Here is a 20940-nt window from a genome sequence, read left to right on the forward strand (position 1 = left end):
TGATAGACGAGAAAATGAATTAGCTTACCAAGTCGACAGTAAGGAATTCTCGTAAACTGGATAATGTGCGCTTCCAGAGATATTTACTAATAGAAATGAACTTCGATTCAAGTTTGGGTGCCGCAATGTTGGTAAAATAATTAACATTAAACAAGAAACAATAACTAATACCAAAACCAAGAATTAAGGTCGCTTATAGCGAATGAGATCCGCGAACCATGCCGTCAAGCCTAGTTAGCGGACATGACTATAAATCAAAGACCAACACAAGCGTAGGTATTGGCCCAGAGACCGGTGCAGCTAGCCCCAGCAGCGGGGTTCCACTTGATGAAGTTGGCAACGGTGATTCCATACTGCTTCGAGATGGAGTCACAATTCTGGCCACTCTGGACGAAATGGAACTTCTTGCAGTTGGAAACCATGCCGTCTTGAATAGGCTGAGGCGTGGTGTTGGCCGGAGGCGGCGTCGTACCTGAGCCACCAGAAACGCCAGTGCAAAGATAGTACCCTGCCCACATACCAGTACAAGCGGTGCCGCCGATGCCCTTATTCCAAGTCGCAAGCTGAGCAACGGTAACACCCACGGACGAGGCAATGGTACTACAAGTATCGCCCGCCTTGACGAGATGCCAACGGTTGCAGTTGTCAACCATGCCGTCCTGGATGGGCTGCGGCGTGGGGTTGGGCGTGGCCGTTGGAGAGGGCTGGGTGGGCGATCCGCCGATGATACCGGTGCAGACGTAGTATTCAGCCCAGATTCCAGTGCAGGCAGCGCCACCGATTTGCGTATTCCAGGCTGCGAGCTGAGCGATAGTGACGCCGTTCTTGGAAGCGATGGTGGTGCAGGTGTCGCCGGCCACCACCTTGTAGAAGCGGTTGCAGTTGTCTACCATGCCTGGCTGGGCCGGATCAGGAGTTGTGACACCATTAGCTGGTGTAGTTGGCGATGGAGTAGTTCCCGGCGCCTTCGAGGTCGTAGTCGTCGGTGTCGGAGGAGTTGGCGGCTCCGGGAAGCCGGAAGCAGACTCAATGCAATACGAGTGGTCCACTTTCCAGTCCCCGCACGTCTTGACGGACGGATTCTGCCATGATAGTTAGTTCAGTGCCAAGTTTGGTGTAGTCATGCCGGAGGATTCAGTCAAGCTCACCAGTGCTGTCAGTTGTGCAGCAGAGATCCCCGCAATGATCAGGACCGTGTCGCAGCTGAGGCCGTCATCAGAGTTCCACCACAGAGTGCAGTCGCTGGGTGTGTTGGAGTCGTGGTCGTAGAAGGGCACCGAGCTATCGAAACGGCGGGGAGCCAATCTCTCGACGCGCTTCACACTGATGGCGGTGCTTTGGGCGACAAGAAGACCAAGGGCGGCGAGGACTGAGAGACGAGGCATCTTGTAACACAGCGTCCTGTTTCCAGTAAAATTCCTGTCAACTGTGCATATGAGAAAACTAAGGCAGGAGAAGAGGATGTTGTCGAATGCTTCAAATGGCTCTTCTTGTACCCAGACACGCATTCATCTTGACAGCACGACAATGAGTACGTCCGCTGGCGACAGTTTAACCACACCCATGTTAGGCTGTCTTTTGAGGACGTTCAATGAGAATTCCATTTACAATTTGGTACACGTAATGGCCTCAAGCCAAGATTTGCGCGAATTTGATTCTTGTCATCGGGTCAAAAATATCCTGGCTCTCTGGGTCTCGATGAGTCGATCTCAACACTTTAGCACATCCAAGCTTCCTCATTAGGTGTATCTGTCGTCGGTTGTACGCTTTTAAAATGACCATGCATCTTTGAAAAAAGCAGCGCCACTTACTTGCAGCCGCTGCCTAGAGCTCCTCGTGATGGAAAAAGGAGGCCCCTCATCGGTTATCCGGGACTACCCACCGGCGTAAGTGGCACAGTTGACATGGCTGGGAGGAAGAACCATGGCAGGCTAGAACTCTTATTTGATGTTCTGCGAGATCAAAATCATGCTACATCGATTGTGGATGACTTTCCCCATAATTCATTATTATACATATGTCACCCTGGATCCTGCTTTACATCATAACATGGTAGCTTGCCACCTCGGATAAGAAAGCCCACCAATAGCCCATCATAAAGCTCATACCAAGATTGTAGAATCTGCAATGTCTCATCCCAAGTTGGGACCTGCTTTCGAGTGGCAGGGCTTTCGGGTGGCAGAGCTTTCGGGGTCCATGCATGATCTGTACGGTCATTTGGTAGTTGCACACATCATAAAGTAAGGTCAGGTACCCGCGCTCTGCATATCAAGCGGCTAGGGCCGAACCCAGCCGGTCATTACTGCCGAGTTCCGTTACCAAGACCAGGACGCCACTCGACCGTTTCCTTTCTTGGTAGGGTGATGGGGGACCCCGGAAAGGAGAGTATGCTTAACGGCTAATGTGGAGGTGGAGCTTGGGTAGGGCAGGGATTCAAATCAAGTGTATGTTGGAACCACTTGGCACGCTTTGGAGTCCAAAGGTACATACATGACGAGGCTTTCTCGTAAACCAACCGTGATGCTGCACTGCGCCGTAAGTCCCCGCACTCACCTGAGCTTGTGAACGTGACATGGCAGTAACCCATGCGAGGCCTCTTCGGGCTGATAACCTGCATTCCAACATTGACGCTAACTCCAGACGCCAATACGTACATCATACATGTAGCATATGGTCGGATGTCTTTCTAGATGGGGTTTGAAGACTCCCGCAGCAACCACAAAACAATGTTGTTGAATTCGTGTTACTATGTATGGTGACGACTCAAACAAAGTTGACTGCGGCTAATACGAGCGGAAGTAGGGCCCAGCCAGCCACAAAGCCTGTGGCACATCCCTTGCTCTCCTTCCGTGAGCATGGCGCAGTGATTGTCTGCCACTCGCCCTCCTCGCATCTCATTCCCCTGAGCATTGCCACAGACACGTTCGCCGCAACCTCCTTAGCAGCTGACTTGAACGCGCACTCCGAATTCACATCTGTCTCGAAAACTGGGCATGGCTTGTCGTAAGAGTATGTCTTTTTGAAGTCGGTGATACGCACTGCAACCGAGGTGTTCTCGTCGGACTCATCGCATGAATTGGCGGCAGCTTCTATATCAGGACGGTGCGCGCCGTCAGCGGTTTGAAAGAAGATTCCGCGTGAGGCGTATCCGGGTCCATTCGACCATCTGGATTCCGTGTCGTTGTTGGTAAAGCATCGGTATGGGAGTTTGACCTCCCATAAAAGTTTGAACGAGTCCGCCGTTCCGTTGGTCATGTTGACGGAGTCAATATGAAGGTATTGCGTTGGCGGTGGAGAGTCCCTGAAATCAGTCCCGAGTATATCGCTGAGCAGACCAACCCATCGCCATTTCCAATCGGGTCTGGTCTCATTGAGGTCGTCGCCGATGGACATCACGCTAGCACTAAGACCAATATCCAGGGGCCAAACAGCGTCAAGATTGTTGAAACCGAAGACGATGGGGAGTAGCTGCGTCGGGGAGTAGGTCTCGTTGTCGCGTGGGAAGATGAGATCGACTTCCAGTTCTGCAGGCAGTTGTCGTACAGCGTTAACAACGTTGCCTGCGACGAGGAGTTGCAGAGTGGAACGAACAAAGCTGAGATGTCTCATTTTCGCGGTGGCTTCGTTGTGGATGGACGAGATGGCGGATCGTGGTGAAGGGAGTTTGAACAGATGGGAGGGGCAGAAGAGGCGAATGCTGTAAGAGCCTACGTTTGCATTTGCGTGACTGAGATGAAGCCAAGCCTTAGGTCGGGCTACGGAACAGCAGCCAAGACTTTCCGCTCCGCGGGCCGCAACCCCGAATAGAGGAGTGGTACTCTCCTGCAGCCTGTTTGCTAATACGGGAGCGGAAATGAGCCAACCTGTTGGTGAAACCGAAGCATTGCCAAAGCGGTCCCCAGACGGTCTTCGCTTCTCTTGCGACCTTCTTATTTCAGCAATGTAAGTCACGAGTTGTGAAGCCAAGACCATAAACCTTGCTCTCTTTTCAAAGCCCCCAACAATTAATTTACGCATGGTTCAGTCAATTCAGCCGAGGGATCGACCCAGGACAGTATTCTTGTCTGGTCAGTCATTAAAACACCTTCCAACAAGTTAGCTCCCTCCTCGGCGAGCAATTGCCACATCCAGCAACTGTGCCATGTTGATGCAGTGGGCTAGAGAAGGCCGCAACGGCGATGGCCTCAAAATATCAGCGGGGGACTAGGCGCAGGATCGGCCTTCCGAAATTGAAATTTGTTCTGTAAGTTGATGCCGAGTAATAATCCAAACCCCGACTCAAGGAAAATGGAATAGATGACCAGCGACTGGGAGAATTTGATATTCTTAATGGTTGGCCAGGCTTCTTTGCTGTACTTGGCCAGACTCTTATATAAGAACAGCAGTGGCTAAGGTTATTGACAGCGCCTCTACTTGCTGCGGCCCCATATCAGTCTTTCTCTTGACATTAATTGTTTGTGCATTCACTCTTTGACCCTTCTCTCGCTCATAAACGCTACCTTGGTCTTACATGATGGGCCGACGCTACTTCCTCCCCTTGTTAGGGTTGACGGGCTTGATTCCTCGTTCCATAAATGCCTTGGCTCCGCTCAGGGACCTATGCCCAGTGACCTGTCTCGAGGCTGGGTTGGATCCGTCAAACTGGACTGTCGTTGCTGAGTTTAACCAACTTGAGGCATGCCAGAGGCCGATGGTGCTAGACTTCTCGGTCAACATACCTGTGACCGACAAGCAGCAGATTCGGGTCTGTAATGTTTTCGTCAACGACTTCGATTACCACAGCTCCTCAGCTTTGTCTTCTCCCAAGAATGAGACCATCACCAGGCAAGTTATCCCTGAATTGGCATTGACACCTGCCACATCTGGCAACGAGATCGGTGGCAGACTCGTGACACAGAGCGTGGAGCACTTGAGACGTTACCTCGCAAACAGCCGCCAAACCAATGATCGCATCATGCTATTCGGCACAGTATCCGGCACCACTGCTGGCGTCTACGTCGGTGCCGACCTGGTGGTGTCTAGCGTCGCAGGACATCTCTTTGACTCCTTCCTGGACAATCTCTACGTCACTGGCGTCGCCGATTCCAAGTCTTCTCTCGTCCAGGTGTGCGATGACCTCACCGGCAACGACATCTTTGGCCTCATTGCGGTCTCAAGCACCGACTTCGGTATTGTTCATGATGCCGTCGGACGCTGGTCGAACGGCTCCTGTGTCGACACCTCGTCATACGCAAAAACTATTCGACTCAGTGCCACAAATGTTTCCACGATCAAACCAGAGATCCCAACAAACCCAACAAACGGCACAACACCCAACAACTCAACCGTTTCTGTTAGGGGTCTTTTGCGACCGCGCGCAGACTGCCGGACCGTCACTGTCGATGATGGAGATGACTGTGGCAAGCTCGTGACCAGATGCGGTGGCGGTCTCACTGCCGCCAACTTCTATAAGTACAATCCCGATTCGAGACTATGCTCAACACTTCAGCCTGGCCAGCGTGTCTGCTGTACCGCCGGCGAGCTGCCCGACATCCGACCCAAGCAGAACGCGGATGGGTCCTGTCACGCCTACCAGATCAAACAGAACGACTTTTGTAACAAGATTGCGACGGCCAATGGTCTCACAGTGAAAGAACTTGAAACCTTCAATCAAGATACCTGGGGTGCGTACTTTCTGTCATTCTGATTGGTGAAGATGTTTTCCTACACTTCTTGCCGTCAATCTTATCGTTGTGAACTTTTTTTCTTTTCAAAAAGACTAACGAGCCGACTTGCCAGGCTGGAATGGATGCGATGATGGCTTCTGGCCCGACAACTGGATTTGTCTCAGCAAGGGCACGCCGCCTTTTCCCTCGTCCATCGCCAATGCTCAGTGTGGACCTCAGAAGCCTGGCACGACGATGCCGAGCGGATCTACATCCAGGGACTGGGCAAAGCTGAACCCTTGTCCTCTGAATTCATGCTGCAACATTGTGAGTCTGAGGAATTCCTTTACAGCTGTTTATAGCCAACTGCCTTGAAGTTTTCTTCTTTGAAACTGACCAGAGCATTCAGTGGGGACAATGCGGTACGACGACCGACTTCTGCATCGACACCAACACAGGACCACCGGGAACAGCCAAGAAGGGGACGTACGGTTGCATCTCCAACTGCGGCATGACAATCGTTCAGAGCGGTCCGCCAGCGCAGTTCATCAAGCTCGGCTACTTTGAAGGTTTCAACCTGGGCAGCAGAGATTGCCTGAATATGGACGCCACACAGGTCGACCCCTCATTCACCCACCTTCACTTCGCTTTCGGCATGATAAATGATAAGTTTGAGATTTACCAGGAGAATGAACTTGCTGAGTTTCAATTCAAGCAGTTCAAGAAGGTTAAGGGCCCGAAGCGCATCATCTCATTCGGCGGTTGGGTCTTTTCTGCCGAGGCTCCCAACTACCCGATCTTCAGGAACGGTGTCAAGGCTGAGAACCGAAATAAGCTTGCGGACAACCTTGTGAAATATGTCGTCGATAATGACCTCGACGGACTGGACCTTGACTGGGAATATCCCTCTGTAAGTTCACACTTATAATCTTCCACAGGGACATCCAGTGACCTCATGAATTAGGCGCCCGATCTTCCGGATATTCCAGCAGGAGACGTCTCTGAGGCTACAGACTACTTGAGGCTCCTTGCTCTTCTGAGATCCAAGCTTCCCAAGGGCAAAACGCTTTCAATTGCCGCCCCGGCTTCTTTCTGGTACTTGAAACAATTTCCCATCAAAGCCATGGCGGAGCTGCTAGACTATATCGTCTACATGACCTATGATCTGCACGGTCAATGGGACGCGGGTAACCAATGGGCCTCGCCCGGATGCCCGACCGGAAATTGTCTGCGGAGTCACATCAACCGCACCGAGACCATGGGCGCCTTGACGATGATCACCAAAGCCGGTGTACCCTCGAATAAGGTGCTTGTTGGTGTGAGTAGCTACGGCAGAAGTTTCCAGATGGTCGACCCGTCTTGTACCGGACCCAACTGTCAGTTCACCGGCGACAGAACGACATCGTACGCTAGGAAGGGCCGCTGCACGCAGACAGGGGGCTATATTGCCAACGCTGAGCTAAGTGAGATAGGTGGTCGCACCTGGACTGACGCCGAAAGCAACTCCAAGGTCATGGTCGACGGTGATCTTTGGGTTTCATACATGGATAACGACCTCAAGGAAAGCCGCACCCAACTGTACAAGCGCTACAATATGGGAGGCACCATCGACTGGGCCGTGGACCTCGTCAAGTTTCACGATCCGCCCAACTACGGCATCGATTATGAGGGTATCGATCTTGGACTCAGTTGGGCCATGGTCAAGCAGGGCATCAAGAGCGGCAAGGATGTCAATACGATTGGTTGCGAAAGTTCGCGTGGACTTCGCACCGGCACATGGGTTACAAAGCAGTGCACCATACGGCCGGTCACCATCCCATCGGACTTTACTCCCACTGAAAGATGGGAGGCCCTTGGGGCCCAAGATGCCTGGACTGACGCCGTCCGGGTATGGTTTTCATGCTATCAGAAGAAGACGCGACTCAGCTTCCATCAAGCTGTCGCTGAATTTTTCCATTTCGACTCTGACGCCGTAAGGAATGACCCGATCTTGTTGGGTAGTGGACAGTGTTTGGGCTAATGTTCCTTTACAGGATTGCGATGATCTGGCGGCTGCGACTAACTGCGAAAGCTCCAAGGATTGTGTTACACACAACACCGCCGATGATGAGCCTGAGTTCCACACGGGGGCCGCAAGCTACGAAGTCTGGAACTCGATAGCTTCGCTCCACCGGGTAAGTTTATTTGGAAGGGTCCGAGCATTCGCAAGAAGTATGCTGTACCATTCGCGCTAAGTTGAATGCTGACGATCCTGCTTTCAAGATGATCAAGAACTACTTCAACGCCCTCATCAATGCTGGAAACGATTTAAAAGGCAGCCATGAAAACTTCATCGCCACCTTTGCCCCCAAAAGGGACGATGGAACGGATCTTTTCAACCTCCTGTTGACGCTGATTCCTATCCCTATCAACACAGCAGCAGCACGTTTCTTTGGAGGAGGTAATTTGAGCTGTCGCTCTATCATCCAATTAGATTGTCTCCGGAGCTTTTGCTGATAATCTGACAGCTTTGATGACAAAGGTTTTCTTCCAGAGTCCTGGCAAAGCGAATGCATGGGAGGCGGCAACTTCCAATATTGTGAATGCTGGTGCCTCGATTGCCAAAGACGCACTGAGTAAGGCCTCGGACGACCGAGCGGAGGTATCGTTCAACGCAATCTACGACACAATCGTCGAAAGCTGGAAATCGCAGACGAACCTGTTACTTGTGAAGCTCTTCGAAGGAAACGAACACAACATCAAGATTCTTACTGATCTCATCTCGGAAGGCAAGATGATCAAGGGAGGACAGACCAGTAGAAAGCGAGCAGAGGAGTACGACGGATATACAGCAAGCTGGAAACAGGAGAAGAACATCGAGCGGGCCTTCTATGCGGCCGCCATCCCCGCCGCCTGGACGGCCAACCGACCCGCGCCCGTTGTCGTCGATTTTGGCAATAGCTGTGAGATCGATGCGCGCGATTACTTCACTGAGGAGCCAAAGCAGTACAACGTCGGTTGGCGATGTCCAAATGGACACTCATACATCCTCGCGGGTGTACGAGACGGCCCGCAAGGCTCATGCGGCCCGAGCTATCCAGGGGATGGCGGCGGGTGCAACCCGACCCACAAATGGACTCTCGACATACTGGATGGCATCGGCCAACTTCAGGATGGCGACCTGGACAAGTGGGGAGGCGTCACAGTGGACGACCTCATTATTGGGTGAGTTCCAGCCTAGAGCCTTCACTGATGGAGGCGGCCTCTACGACGCCGGCCTACCCATACACTTACGTAGAGCAAGACTGACTCTGACAGTGCGGTCAATACGTTTGAGAAGAACGGCAGAAAGAACGTGATGGATGCTACAGTGGGGGCGCCGGACATCAAAGACAAGTCCGTCGCCGACGAATACAAAGGCTCAAGGATGGATATTCGCAGGGGCGGCCTCATCCGCATCCCGGTCTGCAGTGCGGAGGAGGCGACCGCGAACCTAAACAAGGGCCGTCAGTACTATGGAGATTCGCCCAACTACCCCTGCAACCCATGATGGCAGCTTGCCCTCACAAATACTCACAACAACCGCATGAGGCAAAGGCTCGTTACTTTGACGGAATGACAGGGTTGGGTGTGTAGCAAGTAGCAACGGGAGCAATTAAAGCTTCTCATAGTAGGACGTGTCTTCATCTCTTTTAGCATTCATGTACATACTTTACCTAACAGCCTTCTCTAAGTAAGATCACACGACTCAACCTCTGACTCAAGTACCGTTCGCCGGCTGATGCCATTCCTCGCCATTGATGGTGGTTATCAAGGTGCCATTAGCGTCGAAAATATTCGTCATAATATCAATCGAAAGATGAAATCCGTCCGGGCTAGTCTTCTTGGTGCCATTGTTAGGCCCTGTCTGAATGAGGTCGGAAAACCAGTCAACCTGCTCCAGCGTTGGTGTCGGATTCCTTGCCGTGACCTTCTCAGTTCCAACTAGTACATTGATATCATCGTCAGAAAAGTCATGGTACTCTACTGCCATAGATTCTGGCAAAGTCCCATCGCTCTTTGGCGTGATAGTGATGTTCGCCCAACCCCCGGCCTTGCCCTTGAGTGTGAAGTTCCCCTTCAGCGGCAACGGTCTTGCAGGCGGAGGGTCGCCAGGGACGTATGGTGTTGCCCACGGGATGGTGTCGGGCAAGCATTCCACTGGCGCCCGACTTTGAGGTTTGCGGCTAGTGAGATGTGCCAGCATCATTCGCTCAGTCCGGCCCCCGGGTGCAGTGGATCCATAGCATGGGAGAGGGTTCGTGCCACCACAGTCCGGGGACGTGGTGAGGGCTTGCCAGTAGACAACGCGAGTGCCATCATTGGACCATCTCGGGTCGGCTCGGCCGTTCCATTCCGGATCGTTGATGGCGCCACCACCAGGAACACCGTCTCCCTCTGCGTCGAGCTTCTGGCCAAAGTATGATCCCCGATCCCCAAAGCCATCGATAAGCCAAGGCTGAAAAAAGCGACGCTGGCCGTTGTTTCTGGTTGAAGATGTGGCACTACTGCTTACCAGGTCCGTCAGGGGTGGTATGCCCCGAAGCCCGGCCATGAACATCTGCCTCCCAGTGCCGCGTGTGTCCATGGCGACAGTCCACTTGTCGTCCGGCGAAATATCGACAGGGTCTGTGTACTCAGGGTGAGCTGTAAGCCTCCGAACCTTTCCGGTTGTGAAGTCGGCGGCCATCACGTCAATGTTAGACGACTCGATAGGATAGCCAATGAATGTGACCTCCTTACCAGTACCGCTGAACCCGCGAAGCTCACCGACAACAATAGCATCGGGGTTAATCCGAAGTTGGGTGCTATCTTCGGGATCGATCTCGATGGGCTGTGGCCCGTCGACGTTGAAGAGAACGTTGACATTCGCGAGATCATAACGAGGCGCGAGTGGCTCGCCTGCAGATGGTGCTGGGTTGAACTCGAGCCTTCCAACATATCCGTACTGGTCCACCTTGCCGCTCCGGACGGTAAAAGAGCTCCATCCCAGGTGCTTGTCGTCAGGATGAATCCGAAGTTCTCTGATGCTGCCACCCACTCCAGATCCGTCGGCTGAGGTGTTCCATCGGATGGGATAGACGTGAATCCTATTAGGGGTACACTCGTCGCTTGTGAGATCGGCTTCGCACTCGATGATGTTGGGGCCTGCAAGCAAGCGCTTGTTGTCGCTGAAGCTTTGCGGGTAATCGAGCAAGTCGCTGCGGCCGACAGCATTCTGCTCAGGAACACCACAGGTTATGCACTTCCATGCATCGCCATTAGGGAAGGTGGTGTTATCGACTTTGACGATGATCAACTGTAGTCCGGTGTAGATGCTCGCGGGGTCAGGGGCAGCAGGGGCACCGGTGAAGTTCACCGCTGCTACGACGTGAAGGTCATCCGGCAGGAAGTCTCCCGACTGAAGGCCGGTAGATTTTCCAATGCATCCTGTTCTTCGAGGGTTGATTTCATTAGTGCATCCGCCCACGCCGGTGTCTGCTGTTACAGGCGGCAGGGGGAGTTCGGTGACGGTGACAGGTTCCGGCGCGGGTGGCGGTGGGACATCAGACTGCCGCCCCACCAGAACAGAATCGCTCATCTGAAATGAGCTGACAAGATTTCCGAAGCGAGCTTGATCTTGTGGTGATATGGCATAAGTGAGACCGACGCAGATAACGCCAGCGAACGATGTTTCGAAGCGCATCCTGGGGGATCTTGATTTGGAGTGAAATGAAAGTCAAGAAAAGAGCGAAACGGCCCATGTTGGCCCAGACAATTTATGTCTGACCCTCCGACCCCAGATTTCAAACTTCCCTTAGCTGATCAGCAAATATGCCTAAATGCCGAGAGATCTTGCGGGGTTTGGGACGGACGTTTCTATGGCATCCCTTGCAATTTGACGATCTACCCGAATTCCGAAATGACGGCAGGGAAAAGTATACATCATCCCATGCCCTCACTTAGTGGGCAAGCAAGGGCGAGCGGCTACCTACGTACGTTCGGGGGCTGTGGCAGTAGTCTGAATGGTCAAATTTTCGTATTGCGGTGCCGAAAACTCGCTCGGGGCGGGGCCGCCGGTATACGCGGGATGAGCGGGTCAGAGTACGGAGGATACGCCGGCTATACGCGTATAGGCCCCACCGGATGACGTTTGCTACGGAATTGTTTTCGGTTCACTGTCACAGTTTTCGTAGAAATTCTGTTGGAAATGTCACTTCGGGTTACAGCCGAACTTGGTTGCTTTCTTGTGACGACTTCGATGGCAGCTTGTGAGAACAATTTGGCACAATCGTAGCATAGTAGTGCAAAGCCCCGCGGCCCCGGTTGTGACCTGTGCAACCAGATTGTGGACTGCCGTGGCACCGTTGATTCTTCGGCGCTTCAATTTAGGTCAACCAAAGTCTACTGGCTGCACGAGTGCAAGGGATTCGAAGCGGGTGATGCACTAAGGCGTGGCTCGTAGAGCACCACGAAGACGGCGATGCGAGAGAAAGTCTGACCGGCCGCTTGGATCTCAAACTATGCTTTCTGTGAGTAGACTGCCCGGAGCCGCGGCGTTGGTTCTTTGGGGTTAGAAGTTGATGTTCCGGTCTGCGCGGGCTGCTTCTGTTAAATTTCATGTTTTTCCAGACTGGGTTTACTGTTCAAGCCATCGGACGGATTAGCAGAGACGTGTAGCAGCCGCAGCATGAACTTGAGCAGGTTCCCGAGAGTGTTATCAAAGCCAGATGAAGATCAAAAGGCGCTGGAACTTTCTGGTTGTGACAATCCTTGGTCAAATATGCAAAGGCCAAGGCACCCATAATTTTGTGGTTGCTCCTTTATAAGTAGTATTACCTTAGGGATGCTAAGGTTATGTAGTAGCTATAGTTCCACGTCATCGACGCGCCTATCCTTCTTCTTCTTATTCCCTTCCTGTTCCACGTGTTGGGATTCGGCAGAGAAATCACCTCGCTTGTCACCACACGTCGCCGTCAGGTCCGCGTCGTCTCCGTCGAATATGACCGCAATCTCCTCTAGAGTGTAACCTTTTGTCTCCGGAAAATAGAAATAGACCGTGAAAGTAATGAAAAGGAGAAAGCAGCAGAAGACGACGTAATACTTCCACCCGATGTTCTCCAGACCAATGGGATTACAGAATGCGGCAATAACCAGGCAACTGTACACAGACACCATTTCGACAGCTAGTCCCTTGGAACGAAGATGATAGGGGAATATCTCGGTCGGGTACCCGAGTAGCAAGGGCGTCCATGCGATATCGTAGTGAAAGAACACAACGAAGACGCAAACAATCACAACAATACCAGCAGCTTGAGAGCCGGTCTCGTCATTTACTGCAGAGCACGCCGTCCAAATGACATATGAAACGAGCATACCAACCGAACTCCACAGGAATAAAGTCCTGCGGCCCAGTCGGTCAACAAGCAAGGCTGCAGAAGCCGCAGCGAAGAAGTTGAAAAGTTGAAGTAGGCCGTTGATCAGTGTCTGCGTGTAGGCAGACGTGACACCGACCGAGTTCAAGACGCTGTTACCGGTTAGGGATGATGTTTCTCGGCAAGGTGGACCTTGCTGTTTGGCAACTTGCCTGTTGAGGAAGTATGACACGACACTCACCCCGTTCCACTGCGCGAAACCACCCACAGCAATAGCAATGATAGTTCGCTTCCTGTTGCCTGCAACGAGTCAACAAATATCGCCTCATCTCGTCAGCTGGGGCAGAAACCTGGCGTTGAGATCAGGGCCGACCAGCCAACCAAGTTGGCTTCCTGTTGCATCTTGATCGCATGACTTATCTCCGCTAGCTCTGTCGCAACCAATGGAGAAAGCTCCGCATCGGAATCACATATGCCAGCGTGGTACCTTTGGAGGATTGCAGCGGCCTCGTGATGTCTGTCCTTAGCAACCAGCCATCGTGGCGATTCTGGCATCCACCAAATGAAGAGGAGTTGAATCAAGGGATATCCAGCTTGAAGTATGCTCGGAATGCGCCACGACCAGTCATTGGGAATGTCTTTTGTTCCAAAGGTGGTCCAAGATGACAGAATTGAACCTGTTCACCAGCTTCATTAGTAAATGTCACTTCATGTCACCGTCATCACATTCTTGCTAACTGACCTAGATAGAAGAGAGTCCAGTATGCTGACGTATACTTTCCTCGATGCGTCGGGTAGGCAAGCTCAGCAATCAGCATTGGGCTAGGCTGCGAGCTGAATATCCCGCCAAAGCCAACCAGCAACCTACATACTATGAACATTGGTAGATTGACAGCGGCGCCTTGGATTGCTGCTGCTGCACAGATGATGAGAATGCCAACTAGAAGAACAGGCTTTCTGCCGAAGCGGTCACAGAAGTCGCCGACGATTGGCAAGGCTATGAGGCATCCGATGGACTGGGAGGCAATGACAGTTCCTAGCAGGGCCCCTTTTGGATCGCCGAAGTATCCGCGCCACTGTTCGAGGGATTGCAGCGCATTCATCAAGGACGCTAGTCTCTGAATCAGTCCATGGTTTCCTCAGACCCCATACGTAAGTCCGCAGGAATTGGGGTCTAGGCCGAACATACCATCATATCCAAAGACGGAGGAGGACAACATAGGTACAAGCAGAATAAGATTGAGCTTGAGTAGGTGGGGTTCCTGGAACCAGAATTTGTTCGTACTAGGCAAAACGTCTGCAAGACTGGCGCCCACGATGCCTGCGTTGTTCACCATTTCCACTTAATATTCGATCGACTTTGTGTGAAGAAAGATGGTAGGGATAGCGAATGCAGTATACTGGCTTTCCAACTAGAATTGCTGAGGGAACGAAGGCATATATGTAATCCAGGCGCCGTCTTCAACTATGATTCCTTCTTTATTCCGCCGGCCTTTGGTCCCACACTGAGACGTAAACGTGGGGTGATCGTGACCCCAGTCTGGGGCCCCGGACTCGGCCTGATGAACATGCCTGACTTTCTTCACAAGCAAATCCGGTATTCGTAGGTACTGTAGTAAGTCAAGTCGTTCCTTGCTTGCAATGATGGCCCACTTAGAGTCGTTCTCCGCTCGGCGGCAAGCGGGTAGCGGATAGCAGAGAATGCTGGCGGAACCACAAATGCCGCCGCCTTTTTTGATTACTGATACATTAAGCCTATGACAGACTAATTGCCATCACCGTTTCTCGCTGCCCTGAATGATTCAAATGTTCCCTGGTTATACATGTATCCGCACCGCCGCATGCGTGATCTCGACTATTGTCTTTCGAGCTGTAAGTCTACGGACTGAACGGGATCCACAGTTCGATTTGGACAGTTGCATGCTGAAAGTCGGGCCACTTGCACTTGTACATGTACTAGGTAGTTAGATTCGCCGGGGTCAAAACCGGCCAACACCCGGGGCGCACATTACCCCGCGCCGAATCCTGCGGCTCGTCGCAATGTGTCTCGCGACCAACGCTATGATTCATCCAACCGAAGCACACTTTCCAGGCGCCATGATCCGCATTGCTTGACATCACAGCATCGAAAAATGCCATACCCAAGAAGACGCGCTCCTATCGCCTGTGAATATTGCCGCCACAGGTAATTGAGCCACACCAGTGCCCTTCGACCGTGTTAACAGCATAGCCGTAGAAAGCGTCGGTGCGACGGAAGAACGCCTGTCTGCAGTCTTTGCGCAACTGCTGGAGTGGAATGCAAATATTTGGACAAACCTCCCGAGGTGTTGTATTGTTCAATGTGTCTTGGCAATGGTCAGCTGCTAACATATCTGTAGCCGAAAGGCGCGGCGCCCGGACAACTCTGGGACTGCAGCTCTTCTTCAACGTATCAATGAGTTAGAGAACCGACTCAGAGAATGTCAACGCAATGAAGCAGAAAGATCTGCTTCCTCGCCCTCTAGAAGTTCGACACATGAGCCGACGTCATGTCTCGGCGATGACCTAGCAACTTCGACGGAAGAAGATCGCAATACCGATCCCTTTCAGGTTGACGACGGAGTTGCCCAGACGGGGGGTAGTGCAACTGGTACTCCAAATGCCCAAATCGGCGTTCTCCAGGATGCCTTGACAGGCATGTCCGGTGATAATGATCCGCCAATTGCACGTGAAGCTGTAACCCCGCAAACCTCTACACTAGGATTGTCACCGTCCATATGGGCGGCGCAGCCATTACCCATGTCTGACTGGCTGCAACTTGGAAGTGCTTCAGCCCTCAACTACGGTCCTTCAAGCATACCGACCACTGATGAAGGGGTTTACGTCATCATTCCTAGCGGTCATCATACGACTACCTCAAGCTTACTCTCCATTGAACCTGTCCGAGCTCTTGTGGGTTATTATCCTGAAGGCTTGTTTTATGACTTGGAAGCCTCTCGAGAAGCTTCCCGAGTCATTCCCTGCGACATGATGTCTGATGATCTAAGTTTGCTACTTTCCCAGGTGGACCTGCGCCAAGAAACAACAGACAGGCTTATCTCAGACTTTTTTGCCTTCATACACCCTCAGTTTCCGATACTCAACAGCGACCTTTTCCCAGAAGTCTTCGAAAAGTCAAAGCAGGACGTCTCCAAACATATCTATGGACCATCTCTGGGCATGTGTCTACTCGTCCTGGCATTGGGCACTTTGGGCTCAACGGATAGCCCGGTGAGCCCGGACGATAATGATAGCGCGGGGATGCCGTATTTCATTATTGCCTATCGTATCTTGACGACGATATGGGCCGGGTCATTCGACGACGATTTATGCCAACCAACTGGCATGCTACTGGCTGCTATCTATCTTTGCTTCAAGTCAAGGCCACTCGCAGCTTGGAAACTAGCATATATGTCATCATGCAATTTGCAGCTTCTTACTCAGCGGTACAAAGAGCACTGCGTATCCAGCATGAAAGATTGTTACTAACGACAACCAGGACAATGAGTGGTTGCTATGACAAGGAGCACGATGACATGTTGAGTCGACTTTGCTGGACGTGTTTTGTGGTTGAGTGGTAAGTTGTGGCTGTATGCTCCTGTAAATATATGTCTGCTAACGCCGATGCAGCGACAGCTTATCAGAATTCCACCTCCCAAGAACTGGGATTGAGATGGCCATAGATCGCATGAATTTTCCGCGGCTAGCAGCATGTAATGAGCGAGACAACGTGATGTTCCTAGCTCTTTGCTCCATCCGACGACTCTTGAACCGGTTACACAACTCCGTCTACAGATCAAGCAATAAGCACGATCTGAGTCCCATTGACACAGTTGATCAGATGGGTTTTAATTCTAGAGCTCAGCATGCACTTCTAGCACTGGTATCACTAGAAGGCATCTTAAGTGAGCTGGAACGACAGCTTGATGCTTGGTACATTTCATTGCCTGAGATCGTAAAGCCAGACCTCTGCAGTACGGTGCCTTCCGACACCCAAGATGCTTGGCTGAGGTTACGGTACTGGTCAGCTAGGCATATAATCAGCCGGCCTTGCTTAATGTACGCAATAACTTGGTGCAAGAGAGGAGAGATTCAGCCAGAATATGTTTCGAGACATGTTGAGACATGTCTAGACAGCTCTCGCAATTTCATTCGCACGAGTATACATGTACTCACGAAACAAACCTACTATTCTTGGATGTTACTACAAGCGTCAGTTCACCTAGCCTCCGTTTTCCAAACAATACTGACTCTAAATCTTTCGCGCTCAGGCTGCTTTCACACTCAGTTCTCATCGTTGCGGCGGTCTCATGTTCCAGCATGAAGCACATGGTGCCGGAATGGAGGGGTCTGCTTCAGCTGGCCGTTGAAGCTGTGAAGCCATGGTCAACGCGCTGTTCAAGCGCCGAGGTTATTTTGCTGATTCTGCAGACACTGCGTCACAAGGTTGGATCTTGTCACGAGCTGGCAGACGCGAAGGCCCGAAAATGCCAGCATGGTGGGGTACAAAATGGTTCCTGTTCAACATAGACGATGCATGGTAATTACACTGAAAATCTCAAACCCCCATTAGCGCAAACGACACTCCCAGTGCACCAAGCAGACTCTGGACCGCACAGCATTCCCACGATGTCAGCGACCTCGGTCCAATATGCGGGGCGCCTTCCAGCCATCTTTTCGTTTGCGAGCCTGACAAGTTCTGGCCGGTCTGTCTCTCGAACCGCAGACAAGGGTGCAGCAAGCTGGAATGGCTCAAGCTGCTTCCAAAAGTCTTCGCCCGCAGCCCAGTACATATCTCCCTCCACAGGTCCAGGATTTACTGCGTTAACTGTTGCTCTCTCAGCCAGCTCCCGCGCCCAAGTTCTCGTCATCGCCTCCAGTGCAGCTTTAGTACCTCCATAAAGGGTGTGGGTTTTGAATCCCATAGTCGAGGCGACGGACGAGATATTCACAATACGTCCGGATCTATCGCGAGGGAGAAACGGTAGAAGCGCCTGAGTAACCATAATAGGAGCCAAGACGTTCACAGCATAGATACGATGAAATTCTGCCATAGGCACCTCTCCTAATGGGTAGTCTCCACCGACTCCCGCGTTGTTGACTAGGATATTGACGGTTAAGTTCTCGGAGTGGCCGAACATAGCTTGGGCTGCCTCGACAATGCGACGTGGAGATTCTTCCGAATCGCTCAGGTCCGCTTGTACTGCAACGATTTTGACACCATGTGCCTCTTGAAGTGCGGTGATCAAGTCTTTTGCTGACTGCGTCGACGAGTCGGAGGTGTAAACGCCCAGGACATTTGCTCCTTTTGCAGCTAGGTGCTTGGTAATTGCTGCGCCAATACCTGTACCATGTCCATCAGTATATCTTGCTTGCCGCCGAGTAGACACAATGACTTACCGCGAAAGGCTCCTGTGACGACAGCTAGTTTGCCTTCTAAGGGACGAGACGACATTGTGTGGCTGCGATCTTTGAGCTTCACAAAGAAGGTGAATGGTAATCAGGTCCTCAGGACACTATGCGAAAAAAACGATGTAGAACGACGATAAGACTTCGCCGGATCATCACAAGGGCATTCTTATACATCGGGTCGAGCGGATGATTAACAAGAATACCGGTATTCAACTGGTGGCTCCCGGCCGGGGCCCACGACTCCACCACGCAATAGGATGAACCAAGCTTGAAAGAGAAATCGTACCTGAAATAGCTGGCGGTTTGCGGCTTGCGGCTTGCGGGAGAGAGTAACTGGAAGCATGGAAGTCGCCTGACACAAAGCGATAATGTAGAGCGCAAACGAGACTCCGGTTCTCCTCGAGGGCAAAATGGGGCGATACTGACATGGAAGCTAGTACATCAGATGACGCAGCATATCTCATTAAAGCTATCACTTGCGGGGTCGATTGGTTCACGCGGTTAATTACCTTCTTAGATTCAGGATCGCATGGGTGACGGCAGACGGTATGCGGCAGGCGGCAGGCGGCAAGCGGCAAGTGGGAACTTGTTGACTTGGGTAGCAGTACCGAACCTCGTTGTGATGAATCATCTCAACCTTCTTGGCTTGGGGTTTTTAAGTGCATGTGGTCATGGCAGCGAAGGTGGATGCTGAAGAAAATTGCGGTAAGAGGGAACAGCTTGCGAGACGTCACATGCATGACAATATAAACACAGTTTGGCGGCCACTTGAGGCCCCGCCACAGCATACAGCAGCTATAAATGTGCAGCTTTCGTGGTTCCAGCTTGGGATTTCGTTTTGACCCTTTCCAAAGGCTAACAGCATCACCATGAGTAACTCTGCAAGCCCGGAATTTCGGGAAACGAAGGAGCGCCAGGGCGGGGCCCACGTCGACTCGCGGGCTTTGTTTCGCTTAGACAACCGAACCATTATCAGTATGGCCCATTCGTCTTCACGCTTGCAAAGGCGTCTTTCTGACATGCCTCAACAGTCACAGGAGGGGCCGGATATCTTGGCGTGGAAGCAGCAGGTTGTATTCTAGATTCGGGAGGAGATGTCGTGTGTCTGGACGTGGTAGAAAATCCTCGGACCGAGGTGTGGAGTAAGTAATCGGGAGCAGACGCCTTCATAGTGTTATATGTCTGACAACACTCGCAGATCAGCTTCTCGCAGTTGCCCATGAGCACGGTCGCTTGCTTGTCTACTATCGTTTGGATGTCACCGATGCTCGTGGCATTTCAACGGTATTCGAGACTCTCGTGCCCCAACTGAGGCATCCGATTCGCGGTTTAGTGGCATGTGCCGGCTTGTCTGACAACGACCCTGCCCACGAATTCTCGGTGGAGCGATTTCGGCGTTTGATGGAGATTAATGTTACAGGAACTTTCGCCATTGCACAAGCTGTCGCACTAGAGATGAGGAAAGCGAACGTTGATGGAAGTATGGTCCTTACAGCAAGCATGAGTGGCTCAGTTGCCAACAAGGTCAGTCAACGAACATCTCAAGCATCCTCACTGCTCCCTAATAAGTATGAACAGGGCGTAGATACGGCAGCGTATAATTCCTCCAAATCAGCTGTTCTCCAGTTGGGTCGATCTTTGGCAGCAGAGTGGGGTTCTCGTAAGGAAATGCCTCTAATTCGGGTGAACACTCTATCGCCGGGCTATATACAAACTCCGGCGACGGAAAAAGCGCTTCGGAAGCCTGGCATGAAGGCTCAATGGACAGGGGATAACATGCTGTATCGGCTCAGTCTTGTGGATGAGTTTCGAGGTCCCATCCTCTTCCTACTAGGTGATGCAAGCAGTTTCATGACAGGCGCCGACCTGAGGGTTGATGGAGGTCACTGCGCCTGGTAGAACTGGCTGTGTAAGATTGTACGCGAGCACATAGATATGCAAATATTAGAGACGAATATGGCTGTTGGGACACAATCCCGAACACGGGTCGACACATCGACATTCCAGTGATGTGAGTTGTTGTTGGCGTGGAAGATCCAAACGCTTTGCTCCTACCCAGGCCGAAGTCCTACATTCATAGTTCAAACCAGAATCGTTAGCAACTTGTGCCACGTCTTGTATTTATCTACGTCAATGACAGCAATCACAAGTTGGGTAGTTAACAATCGCGACTGCAAGGCGACCAACGCTTTACAAGCTCATGGGCAATTACGTCAACCCTTTTCCCATTTACCAGTAAGTTTCCGAGGTGACGTTCGACGAATCTGGTTGGCAGGCGTAGGCAATGCGTATTACTGAAAGTCGACAAGCTAGAGTATATCGGAAAAGTGCTGCCAAGTAAGACCAATGCCTACACAATCTAGGAACAAGGCATGAATGCCGTGCCGCGTGCCTCTTCCCGCCTGCCGCTCCTGAGACCAGGGTAGTAACCGCTACCCGTCGGTTGTGAACTCCTAAAAACGCTCAACCTCAACTGTTGGAAGCAAATGAGG

The 20940-nt window shown here is 51.9% G+C and overlaps 8 protein-coding genes across 8 annotated transcripts; 3 read left to right on the top strand and 5 right to left on the bottom strand.

The window, feature by feature from the left end:
- Positions 1-254: 254 nt before the first annotated feature.
- CGGC5_v016682 (LysM domain-containing protein) lies at positions 255-1385 on the bottom strand (the record flags this gene model as incomplete). Its single annotated transcript, XM_032037278.1, has 2 exons — positions 255-1082; positions 1149-1385. 2 exons carry the CDS (start codon positions 1383-1385, stop codon positions 255-257), a joined length of 1065 nt encoding a protein of 354 aa, XP_031883946.1.
- Positions 1386-2969: 1584 nt separating this feature from the next.
- On the bottom strand, positions 2970-3609 carry CGGC5_v016683 (uncharacterized protein; the record flags this gene model as incomplete). Its single annotated transcript, XM_066153553.1, has 2 exons — positions 2970-2987; positions 3040-3609. 2 exons carry the CDS (start codon positions 3607-3609, stop codon positions 2970-2972), a joined length of 588 nt encoding a protein of 195 aa, XP_066006848.1.
- Positions 3610-4690: 1081 nt separating this feature from the next.
- On the top strand, positions 4691-9174 carry KTXA-1 (Killer toxin subunits alpha/beta; the record flags this gene model as incomplete). Its single annotated transcript, XM_066153554.1, has 8 exons — positions 4691-5663; positions 5779-5972; positions 6055-6555; positions 6610-7617; positions 7679-7819; positions 7908-8085; positions 8153-8849; positions 8943-9174. The coding sequence occupies 8 exons, from the start codon at positions 4691-4693 to the stop codon at positions 9172-9174; spliced, it is 3924 nt and encodes a 1307-aa protein (XP_066006930.1).
- Positions 9175-9384: 210 nt separating this feature from the next.
- Positions 9385-11349, bottom strand: CGGC5_v016685 (uncharacterized protein; the record flags this gene model as incomplete). Its single annotated transcript, XM_032037281.1, has 1 exon — positions 9385-11349. The coding sequence occupies one exon, from the start codon at positions 11347-11349 to the stop codon at positions 9385-9387; it is 1965 nt and encodes a 654-aa protein (XP_031883943.1).
- A 1160-nt stretch (positions 11350-12509) lies between these two features.
- On the bottom strand, positions 12510-13420 carry CGGC5_v016686 (Lactose permease; the record flags this gene model as incomplete). The annotated part of the gene is made up of 2 exons (XM_066153555.1): positions 12510-13318; positions 13369-13420. 2 exons carry the CDS (start codon positions 13418-13420, stop codon positions 12510-12512), a joined length of 861 nt encoding a protein of 286 aa, XP_066006929.1.
- Positions 13421-15150: 1730 nt separating this feature from the next.
- Positions 15151-17360, top strand: CGGC5_v016687 (uncharacterized protein; the record flags this gene model as incomplete). The annotated part of the gene is made up of 7 exons (XM_066153556.1): positions 15151-15203; positions 15255-15263; positions 15397-16482; positions 16536-16613; positions 16667-16941; positions 17174-17248; positions 17308-17360. The coding sequence occupies 7 exons, from the start codon at positions 15151-15153 to the stop codon at positions 17358-17360; spliced, it is 1629 nt and encodes a 542-aa protein (XP_066006776.1).
- A 220-nt stretch (positions 17361-17580) lies between these two features.
- On the bottom strand, positions 17581-18491 carry lxr4-3 (L-xylo-3-hexulose reductase; the record flags this gene model as incomplete). Its single annotated transcript, XM_032037284.1, has 2 exons — positions 17581-18380; positions 18437-18491. The coding sequence occupies 2 exons, from the start codon at positions 18489-18491 to the stop codon at positions 17581-17583; spliced, it is 855 nt and encodes a 284-aa protein (XP_031883895.1).
- An 826-nt stretch (positions 18492-19317) lies between these two features.
- Positions 19318-20347, top strand: CGGC5_v016689 (D-arabinitol 2-dehydrogenase; the record flags this gene model as incomplete). The annotated part of the gene is made up of 4 exons (XM_032037285.1): positions 19318-19423; positions 19480-19590; positions 19647-19972; positions 20027-20347. The coding sequence occupies 4 exons, from the start codon at positions 19318-19320 to the stop codon at positions 20345-20347; spliced, it is 864 nt and encodes a 287-aa protein (XP_031883894.1).
- Between the last annotated feature and the right edge of the window lie 593 nt (positions 20348-20940).

This window comes from Colletotrichum fructicola (genome assembly GCF_000319635.2).
Source record: "Colletotrichum fructicola Nara gc5 chromosome Unknown KSG_Nara_v1_contig11, whole genome shotgun sequence".
In the NCBI taxonomy this organism is placed as follows: Eukaryota; Fungi; Ascomycota; class Sordariomycetes; order Glomerellales; family Glomerellaceae; genus Colletotrichum; species Colletotrichum fructicola.